The sequence below is a fragment of the Alligator sinensis genome, unplaced genomic scaffold (assembly GCF_000455745.1).
Source record: "Alligator sinensis unplaced genomic scaffold, ASM45574v1 scaffold187_1, whole genome shotgun sequence".
Taxonomy (NCBI): Eukaryota; Metazoa; Chordata; order Crocodylia; family Alligatoridae; genus Alligator; species Alligator sinensis.
Genome location: NW_005841861.1, coordinates 1,224,183 through 1,235,532, shown reverse-complemented (window position 1 = coordinate 1,235,532; position 11,350 = coordinate 1,224,183). Strand labels below are relative to the sequence as shown.

Genomic DNA, 11,350 nt, shown 5'->3' with positions numbered 1-11,350 from the left:
GCTAGCAAGCCAATAGCTAGCCGCCACGTGTGCCTACATTAAGACTGGCCAATAATGTGGCTCGAATCTTAATACAAATGGCAGGAACTCCTTTGCATCGTGCATCACCATAATGCAAAAGAAATGCACTATGCAAAGAAAGCTACAGAACTGGCGGGAAAAGCTCCTGCACGCGGGTCCTCTGTTGCAACAGAACACTCCACTGTGCAAAAGAGCTGCAATTTTGGCGGGAACATGATTTAGCGATGCCGAAGCACACTCAAACAATAAAAACACAACTTTGGGTTGTGACAGTTATGAATGAACCTTTCTTTAGGATTAGGTGCTATGAATGAACCTTTCTTACAGATCACTATTTATGTTGTAGCCATGCACACAAAATTGTGACCCAACACTGTACAAACTCAAGGTCCAGACATATAGCCAGCAGAATGGAAAGATCTTCCTGGCACAAATCACAGGAAGGTGCAAGTATGTTGCACTAAAAGTATATGAAGTGTGTTGGTAGCCCACCTAGCTCCACATAAACATATTTAAATTGGATATTAAAAGGAAGGGATAACCAAAGCATTACATTAGGAAATTTCTGTGACGAGAATTTAGAAGTTAGTCAGCATTACTTTTTCTTTAAGGATTCTATATGCACCTCAGAGTTGGTTTGGAGGATTTGCTCTTTATATTTGCATGTACCTCGTAATGTTTCCCTTGGATTTTAGATTTTGGTGCTGGGTCTAGAATAAAAAAGACAAAGGAAAATACTGATGTTTTATTTCCTGGAAGGAGATCTTATCCTAAAGAATTCATCTTTAGATCTTAGGCTGCATGCCAGTTTTAATAAAAAAGGGACTATCGCATGAGAAAATGGAGCAGTCTTCTTCTGTTTTTTTTTTCTTTTTCTTTCTCTCTTCCTTCCCTTCCTTGCTCCTTTCTTTTTTTTTCTTTTTTTTTTTTTTGAATAATCATTGCTTTGTTTCTTTTCAGCTTCAGAGTTCTTTGTGCAGAGAAGACTGAATACTCCTCAGTAAGCCCCATCTACCTTGGACTTTTCCACGGTCATCTGGTGTCATGACCTGAAATTGGGGAATGAAGGGCACAGAATCACAGAATTAGGAATGTATTAAAATACATAAGGTCTGTAGCAACTGGATATTTCAGGTATTAGGTGATGGGAAAATTAAATTCTTCCCCTTTAGGTTTATTGTAAGAAAATGGGCTTAGAATTTCAAAAGAATTCAGGGTCAGATCACCCACAGTTGGAGTTTATTTTTCCCAGGACACATCCTTTTTTGCTGGCCTCTTTTGAAAACCTGATCCTTAATATAAGTCATCTTCAAATGGCTACTGATTGACAGTCTGTACAATTTGATTAGTAAAATGTACAGTCTATAGTCATATACAGAGAGCTTCTCAAAAGAACTAATGAGATTTGGAAGCACAAGTCCCATTGAAAATCAATTAGCGGATACTCCTAAATTACTGAGATGCTTTTAAAAATTGCCTCCATAACTTGGACAAGTGTTGAGCCATAGAAGAAAATGGGATAAGAACTGGTTCAGCTGCTTTCCCTGCTGGCAAGCTCAACAAACATGCCAAGGAATGTGTGGAGAAACTGAACTTCATTCCCCAGAAGCAGCCTTTCCAGAATATAGTGAGAGGTATGTGCTGTTGGTGCTTCATTATTCATCCAAGAAAATTCACAAACACCAATATTCTAATTAGGTACTAGATTGTTTGTTTGCTTAAGGCACTATTATCCCTTCCTAAAATGCATGATTTGCAAGGTGGGTATGCTCTTCTGTTCTATTTTTAAAGTGCCACTTAGACTCTTAATCCTTCTTACTTTTATGTTTCTTGCCCTGTGACTTGCATTCTTGGCTACACAGTGGCCCACCTTCAACTGGAAAAGTAGTGTGTGCTCTCAACACAGCATAGCCCCCATCATGGTAGTTAGGGAAATGTGATTTTGAATGCCATCAAGCTGAAGAAGCTGTCAAATCCAGGCCTCACACTTTCTACTTAAATTCCTATGCTTTCAAAGTTTCCATGCAGCATGGCTGGCACAGTAAACTATTCTGATTTTATGCAAAAAGAATCAAGGTAGTTATTTTTAAAGATATTTATAAATGTCTGTCAAACTTGCTGTCTCATTTTCATTTGCTATAGAGCTCTTTACTTATGTAAATTTCAGCAGATGTTAAGCACGTTTATGTTTCTCTGGAATATTAATACAACTCTGCTGCCTATAGACAGAAGAGGCTTCAAAAGAAAAATCAATATAGTATTCCAGTATGTGAGGTAAAAAAGAAAACGCCTTGCAGAACACATTCAATCTGGGAAGCGGAGCTGTCCTAGAGACCCATGGGTAGTGTTATCATTAGCACTCCCCAAGGGTGTTTTGTGTACCATTTCAAAGCTAGACTTTCACTGAGCAGAGGTGACAAGGGACCAGAAGCCTGGGAAGGGAAAACCTCATTGCCAACTGAATCAGGGAAGGGAGAAAGAACAGTTAAGTCTGAAACTGTAGAATGAAATCCAGCAATTTGCCTAGAATCCCAGTAAGGGCCTGTGTACTACGGTATAATGTAAACACTTACTGGGGTTTACATGGTGCACAGACCTTCTTTCTGGGATAATTTACTCTCATCATGTCCTCAGCTGGGAAAAATGAATATCTGTTTTTGGCCAGGATGTAAAAAAAATAGAGGTAACAAGTGGAAACTGTTGGGTTCTCAACATTTGTGATGAGTTGACACATATGGGTAGGAAACTTTAGGGACTTGTTTTAGAAAATCTTTTCTATCCTCTAAAATTACAGTAGAAAGATTAGTGTTCAAAGGACTTTGCTGAAAATTCTACCTTCAATTTCTCTGTATCTGTTTTGTCCTTCTAAGCTTAGCATTCTGGCAAAGGCTATATCTTCCTCAATGTGTGTATGGAGCCTGAGCCAACAAACCCATGCAAAATTATAATGATAATTTAAGCAATATAAACACAGTTTAACCCTCATACTGAGAAAGACAGACTCAGGAGCACCAGAAGTGGTGAATTTTGATAGTAAAAAAACTCTGTGAGGATATCCAATATCTCTAGGGACTCGGTTAACAATTTAGTCATTTGCCTGAGACAGTCAGTACCAAATAACATTGTGCTCTTGTTCAGGGATGGAGACAAAAATAACTGACATATAAGAGATTGTAAAGGCAAAAAAGTTCTAGAAAGAGACAAGAAGATTCTATGGTACCTTGCAGATTTCACTCCATTGACCTGTACCATTTGAATTTACAGCACGAACTTTAAAGAGATATTCTGTACTTGGATCTAGATTATGTATCTCAAGGTTTTGATGCTTTATCCCACTTAGCTGTCCAGCTAGTTGTGTCTGGATAACATTATCAGTAGTAACAGCAATGACTTCATAGAACTCTACATCAAAGAAGTCCACATCTTCTGTAGGGCATGTCCAGTAAATCTATGAAGAAAAAATATCTATACTGTCCAACTGTATTTTCTTTATTTTCTCCCATTTTAATTTCTGTGCTTTTAGATACATTTTGATGCTTTCTGTTTGACATATTTTAATTATATTATGACTATATAAATGTGAAAACACACACAACAAGTTATTAAATTATGTACATTATTTTTCCCAATATAGCATGTACTGAGATCAAAATAATACTAGTAGGAAACTTGTATTAGGTGATATACTAAATCCCTGAGCACACAGATTTGTCCAAGCATTTTTTAAAATAAACCCCCAAATTAAAATATTCCAAACAAAGTGGCCAAATGCTTCTATATACATGTATAAAAGATTCAACACTGAGAAATTGTGAGCAGTGCTATCAGGCTACAGTATAGTCCCATCCCCCTATATTGCTAAAATTTAATCTCAAAATGTTTACATTGGACTGGCACTATAACTTCTGTATCCTGTTGACTACAATCGGAACAATATTAAGTCCACTGTAATTTTTAGTATGTTGCCTCAAACGTTATAAGCATGAGTCATTCTTAACATTTTTTGATGATTTATATTGGAAGTGAAATGGGGAGATAGTATATTTCTGTCTAAGACATGATCTAGTCTATACACAATTTTAAAAAGTATAAAGTCTTACTTTGGCAGATTTTGGGTAGGCAAGCGTTTGGTAGATAATGACTAGACCTGGAGCTGTCAATGATCCATCTTCAAACATTTCTGGACTATGAATAATGCTGGGAGATGTTTCTTTACGTGAAATTTCAGATGTATCCCAACATGCAAACATTTTATTACTCTGTTTAGGATGAAGAGGAGGTGTGGATTTTGGTCTTCCATACATTTCTTTTTTCAGTACATTTGGGTCATACAGCGATGTTAAAGATGGACTTTGAAGTGCTATTTTTGGCTTCGATAAATGAGTACTGGAAACACGCTTTGGAACAATTATGCCAGAATTACAGGGGTAGGGATATTTGTTTACTTTATCATCTGATTGCTTTATCCTAACGGAGGTTGGGAAAATTCCATTCAAGTTGGTTGAAAGCTCTTCAAAGTTCAGTTTAAGATTCTGAATAGGATCTTCTCTAAGGCATGGGTTAGGCTGGTAAATGTTAGTGATTGCATCTTCTATTTCATTTACCAAAGAATTTGAAGATTGAAGAAATGCAATTTGATTCTCTTCCTTCAAAGCTTCCTTAGAATACTGAAGAAGGCTGTCCATGTAAGCAAGTTTTTTGGAAGCATGCTCCATATATTCTGTAATTCCTCTCTGTTTTTTAAATTCAAGGTTCTCAAGCAATTCCATCATCTCTTTCTCTCTCTCATGGAGTATGCTTCGTAATCTTAAGAATCCATTCCTGATCTCTTTCCTTTTAGTGTCCTTGTAGGATTTAAAGTTGTTTTTTAACACAAAGGTTTCCAATAAGTCATTATCAACCCCATACCGGACTGTAAAATAAAATAAAAATTAAAAATTAAACTGAATTAGGTCATTAACTTCAGCAATGAAATATAGTGATCAGCAAGAGTTGGTCTAGCACATGGGGACTTCACAGTTGATAAAAAAAAAAGGAACACAGAATGGAAATGCTGATGTTCTACTCTCAGTTATTCCCTTCTAGGATTCCTTAGGAAATTGTTTGGGCCAATACTTTCAAAATGAAGCACAGAAAGTTAACCACATTGGCCTCATATTAGCCATAGTAATAAAAAAAAAACCATAATAGTCCACGTTTCATATTGAAAATGATGGGGTTTTTTAGATATCTAAATGTGGTGTTAGATTAATATGTTTATACATTTGAGGCTAAATTTTTAAACTTATCCTATCAGTGATTCAGCTTACCTTCTTGTAAAAGGCGTGTGATGTTGTTTATCTACCTCACAATGGATATTGTGAAGCTTAGCTTATTAATGGTCTTGAAGCTCAGTATTAATGGGGGAGTTGCAGTATTAATGGGGGAGTTAAGTTAATATAAGGTAGTACTAAAATAATAATAGGAAATAACAATGAGTGTTTGAGTTTCTTCTGTTGTGCATATTTTATTGAATTCTGTTCTTGAGCTGTTTCCAATGTTTTGTTGTAAGAATGTAGTAGCTATGTACCTCATGTTGAATTTTGAAGAAGTTACCTGGTTAAGGCGGCCATAAATATAAATTATAAAATGATGCAGATAAGTCTGGAGGATCCTTCTGAGTTAAGACGTAGTGATGGGAAAAATTATATCAGGCAGACTTACCATATTGGGTCTGAGGTTGGCAAAGGGAAAGGGTGTATAGAATTATAGACAGGGAAAATAAAGAGTGGTGTCTGCTGGAAATCTAGAGAGATGATTGAGGGAACTGTGGGAAGGCACATAGAGAGTATGCTAATTAGTCAACTCTGCAGTAAAACACACATGTAGATGCACTCTTTCTGTCCAAAATTGCACCCCTTTTACAGTACAAACATTGGACTTTCTAGAAATTGTGACTTACTTTTCTAGTGACCTAGTTCATTAGGGTGTCAAGGTTAAGCTATAGTTTCAGTTTCTACTTAGTTTGGGCCATTACTGCTTCTGTTTTCTTTACAGCATGGATAATAAGTACCCTCTTCCTTTTCAAGTAGTCAAATTCATTAACAAATTTAGGTTAATGATTTTTTTCTCATGCTTGGAACATAAATGCTTGCCTGCAGCTCTCCCAACTAGAAACATCAGTCTACTTTCTTGCTGCTAGACATTGTTAGTTCAATGGCCCTTGGTTGCCCTGTGCTACCCATTATTCACACTTGCCTTCCTGACTCACATTTCCCACCCAAACTTAATGTGCCCCATTTTGAGCACTTGCCAAAAATGTATGCAAACAGCTAAACATCTAAAAGAAGATTATAAAATTCCATTTCCTATTCAATTGCTCAATTACTATGGAGACTAACACAGTACAGGAATCTGAATATAATATTTAAGTGAGATTATGTCAACATATGATCACAGAAAAGGTCAAGAAACTAGGGAATGGCCTTGATTCAGAACTAAGCAGAGCTATCTCACTGTGAGACCTCAGAGACCTCACTCAGCATAGATAAAAAATGGGCTAAAAGAAAATGAAAAGCAGAACTCCCTGGTAGAGAAAAGGAGCATCTCTGAATTTCCCATTGAAGACTGTTTATCGTATCATTCTTCAGGAGGAAGTAGTCTTTACTCCTGAAAGAATTAATTGAATTTTGGTCTCTGGATCCTACAGATTCTCATGCAGGCCTTTTTCCTTCAGAGGGCTTTTTGTTGGGTCCTGCGTTGTGATGCCACACAGCTGAAAATGGACCCTTTTTACCTCTCCCCATGACCATCCACCAGCTTTTTATTCCTTCTGACTTCAGCAGAATGGAGAACAGTTGGGCACTGGAAATCATATTTGAGTGTGTCTCTACCATTTATTTGATATGCAGCAAAATATTCAATAAGTGTAAATAAGTGGAAAAGAAAAATAGGAACCTTTTTTAAATTTTGCAATAGCATTGAAGAGGGCACCAGCCTCCCTTGAGCATGCCACTATCAAGGGCAATGTCTCATGGTCACTGTGCAGTGAGTTCTTGCAGTAGTCACAGATTAGCTCATGGTCATCTACACAGTATTCAGAGATAGGTGAACTGGAATGTACTAAGCAATTTGACTGTTCTTGATCTTCTTGATAGGCTTTGGTAAAAATGTGCTCTTGAGCAGAATCATCTCTATGATATAAACTTAGACATTCTTTACAAAAATTCATTTGACATGTCAGACATCTTTTGGATGCCTTTCTTTTCTTCTCTTTGCAAGCTTGACAATAAATTGATGTCTGAGTTCTGTCAAATCTCCACCTGATAAGGCCATGTTTCTGCATATATCTCTTAGCCAGTTTGGCTCTCAGTAAATTCTTCTTCAGCTGAATTTTATTAGAATAGGGAAGGCAATGTGCTTTGTTACACACTGGGCATATGAGAATGAAAAAGTTCTCAGACACTTCAGCCTTGGCCCTTCTTTTACCTATGCAATCCCCACAAACACAATGTTTACAGGGAAGCATAAATGGGTGGAGGTACAGTTGTTTACACGCTGGACAGGTGAGTTGATCACGAAAACTATGCCCTGAGACATCCTTGTCCAATGTAATGACAGATGTATCACTTCTAGTTCCAGGGCCTGGCAAAGACAGCCTTGAACTGAAAAAGAAAGAAACAAGATCTTCTCAGCTTCCAAATGTTCATTAAGAAACAGGCTGTAATATATATATATAGCTTTGCATTATTTACTGAAGATATTTTACACTTTGAATATGGGTATGATCCTCTATTCCCCCAGTGAATACTTATGAATGAGCTTTTTGATTGTCTCTACTTAGCCAATACGTATGAAACTATCCATTTCAGTTCCAGCATTTATATTGCAAGCATTACACAAACTAACACAAACAAACATCTGCATTTTGTTTTCTTATTCTTTATTTATAACTTGTGTATTTCCTTACATTTTTATAAAGATATGATACAAATAGATAGACAGGAAACAGAATATGCAATAAGCAGATAGTTCATTGGGAATGAGCAGAATAATGGATTTCTGGGAGGTTTGGATAGCAAGCAGGAGGAAAAAACCTAAAGAATATTTTTTTCCCCCATTTTGGGATTTCCCAGCATTTTGGGATTATTTTTGCTTAAAAATGGGAAAACCTGAAATGTTTTGATTTAAATTGAAATGTTTTGCATGATTTTTTTTTCTTTCAACCTGAAATGAATTGGTTTGTATCATTTTCAGGATATCCTAGTTTTTTTTTAAATACTCTGTTTTATTATTACTATTGTTGTCAGTTTTTAAATGAAGAATGTTTTGCTGAAAGTAAAAGTCAGAATGTTTCATTCTGAAAATATTAAATTGAGAGTTATTTCTTAAAATACATGCTTTATTTAAAAAATATCAAAACTTTTTTTTTAACATTTTCAGCTTTTTTTATTAATTATAGGTTTGGTCTGTCTGGAATTGCATTTGTCAGTAAACTTACTATACAGTGGAGAAGAAAAGAAAATCCCTTGCCTATCTTCCATCTCCTGATTTTCATGCACAGCTTTCTTTTTATTTACGAGGGTGGTAAGAATTGGCCTTCCAATGTGACCCTGGGTACTGGTTCTAGATTTTTAGGGTTAAGACTATCAAAAGTTGCTTGTAAGTTTTCTTGCACTTCAGATACACAGCTTGGAATGCCACAAAGTTACCCAGTTTTCAGAAATGCGGATCATTTATAGTTTGAAAGTCAAGGCTATTTTAATGTGTCTCCAGTCAGGTACACAAAAATCACTATTCATTTTCAAAACTGTGACCAACTGTCTCCATAAGCTATTCTTAAAACTGCGTAAAAAACATCATGCACAACTAACAGACACAATCCCCAAACTCCCTCACTTGCCACAGGTAAAGCTCGGGGACAAAGGGCACTGTCAGTATCCTGCCACAACAAGCACAGGAAGTAATTGTTAAACACAAGACAGATCCAAGGAAGAGGGCCTATGGTCCCTGCTATAGAAAGAGGTATGGAGGGAGGTAACCCCATCCACTCCACATACGTGCAGTGCCCATGCTGATCTGTATGGTAAAATTCCTTTCTGATCTCAAATGTGGTGAGTAGTCTGACCCTGGGTTGAGTAGTAAGACATTCTCACTATGAACCTCCAGGATTTTTAGTCCCAGAAAAAGCACTGACACAGTCATGTATCCCTCCATGTTTGAGCAATCCTCCTCTATCCTCAGCCTGCCTTAGTCAGTAGTTATGTCTCCATTTTAATATATGCTCTTCAGATGAATCTCTAAAATTAGTAATACTTTTTTTGTAATATTATTTCTTCTTCCAATTCTCTTCAGAGCACTTTTTAAAAAATACATTTGGTTTTCTTCCTCTTTCTCTTCCCCCTAACTACAATCCTTTCCCTCATTTACAATTGATTAGCACTTTACTCTCTTTAGTAGTCTACTTTGTTGTTTTCTTGGAATACTCCACACTTTTTCCTTTCCTCTTTCTTGGTTTGGCTCAGTCTGGCATTATCACCATTTCCAGCCATGTCTAACACCTTGAGAAAAAGGTGCCCAAAATTTTGCCCCCAAATGCCACAGAGCTAATAGACCATAATATAAATTTAAAAAGAAGGAATTTCAAAAACAGGCTTTGGTTTCACTTACTGATTTCTCCTTGGGATTCTTGGATGGTATGGTGAATGGGCAACATTTCTGCAGCATGTGCTTTCATAACACTGACAAACGGTATTCTCATCGGTGGCACAGCAGCAACACTTACAGTCTTCATCAGTTGAGAAAGAGCAGCAGCACCAAATACAATTTGGGTTCTCTGAACATGTACAATGGCAACACTGGCAAGATCGATCTTCATGGTAAGCGCAGGGAAAACAGTTGCAATTCCGCTCTTCAGTAAATAAAAAACGCCAACATAAGCAGCATTCTTCTTCTTTTGTTAAGATCGGTGGACAGCAATGGCAGCCTGGACAACATGGCCAAAATAAGCAACATAAGCATAAAGTCCTGGCCATCACCCTGTAAGACACTTAGAAGACCACTTGCCAAGGCTTTCAGTGTGTCCTCACTTTATGTTACACAGCAGCACTCCCCTCTTCAAAGCTTTGTGCTTTGGAGGAGAGGTGGATTTTTTTTCTCTGGTTAGAGAGTAATAGTGACATCACAAAGAGATTCCAAATAAGGGCATGAACATGGCCATATTTGCACATGTACATTACTCACTTGATTATCTTTTTATATCACAGTTGCTAAGCATTGCCTTTCAGGTTTCTTCCACTGGCACTAAACACTAGTATATCTAAGCTGGCAAATTCACATATTGCCCCAACAGCCAATGGCAGTTATGTAGAATTCTGGAACACATTGAAAATTTGGAAGCAGTGTGAAATAAAATGAATTTGATATAAAAATAAGTAACACCAGTAATATTTCACTGGTTGTTCACGTTCATATTTAATATGTGAAAAATATTACATATTCAAATCACATGCCCCAGAATTTCTTGTGTGCCAAAGAATCCCTGGGGTTTTGATGAAAATTTTAATTCCACCTTACCACAGAGAGAACATAGAGACTTTTCACTTGCTTCCTTCGTGGTGGGAGAAAGACATTTTATAGAGTCTTCTCTTTCTCAGGGCAGGTGACCTGTTGATACACCCCAAGAAACAAAGCAGTGTTGGTTTCTACTTTTCTACCTCACCTACTTCCAGATTCTCCCTGTCCTTTTCAGTCAGTGATTAAATGGCTTCAAAAGGAATACGTGATAAAAGAAATGCTATCTGCTTTTGCAGAGGAGACGCTTTCAGCATTTATCCATTTGTATGATCCCCATTTATTTCAAGAGCTCATTCAATGCCTTATTTTGAAATTTGTTTTCTATTGGCCTAGATCCAAGAATAATACCACAACTTACTTTCCGCCATGTCACATGTATGTGGCAGGAGGTGCATCAGATCCCATTTTGCTATGTTGCCAGTGGAGGAGGAGCCTGAACCAGAGCTCCCCTTGCCTCACAAAGTAGCAAGCATGGCTTCAACACATCATGTACACGGTACACTTCCAGGCTGGGAGCCCCAATCAGCTGAGGTGCCTCCCAGTGTCTGGAGCATACAAGAGTCTTGACAGGCTCCCATGTGCACTAGAGGCTGGCCAGTGGCCACACATTCAATTAAAGGCATGAGAAGAACCACCCACAAAATTATTACACATATTTTATGTAATCATTTTGTGGCTTGTTCCTGATTTTATCATGCTATTAATTTATTGAACGTGTGGCTAGGTCACTACTTAAGACATGATTAACCAGTTAATCATGTCTTGCATGTAAAAT

At 37.2% G+C, this 11,350-nt stretch overlaps 1 protein-coding gene across 1 annotated transcript; it reads right to left on the bottom strand.

The window, feature by feature from the left end:
- Nucleotides 1–983: 983 nt before the first annotated feature.
- TRIM42 (tripartite motif containing 42) lies at nucleotides 984–10,943 on the bottom strand. The gene is made up of 6 exons (XM_006016536.1): nucleotides 10,934–10,943; nucleotides 9,670–9,985; nucleotides 6,958–7,664; nucleotides 4,122–4,933; nucleotides 3,242–3,469; nucleotides 984–1,070 (listed from the first exon to the last, which is right to left on the bottom strand). Exons 1-6 carry the CDS (start codon nucleotides 10,941–10,943, stop codon nucleotides 984–986), a joined length of 2,160 nt encoding a protein of 719 aa, XP_006016598.1.
- Between the last annotated feature and the right edge of the window lie 407 nt (nucleotides 10,944–11,350).

Coding starts and splice junctions, on each gene's coding strand:
- TRIM42 (XM_006016536.1), bottom strand. Junction 7,665..9,669: donor AGAATCCCAAGGAGAAATCA/GTAAGTGAAACC, acceptor TTTCTTTTTCAG/TTCAAGGCTGTCTTTGCCAG. Junction 4,934..6,957: donor TATTGCAAAATTTAAAAAAG/GTTCCTATTTTT, acceptor TTTATTTTACAG/TCCGGTATGGGGTTGATAAT.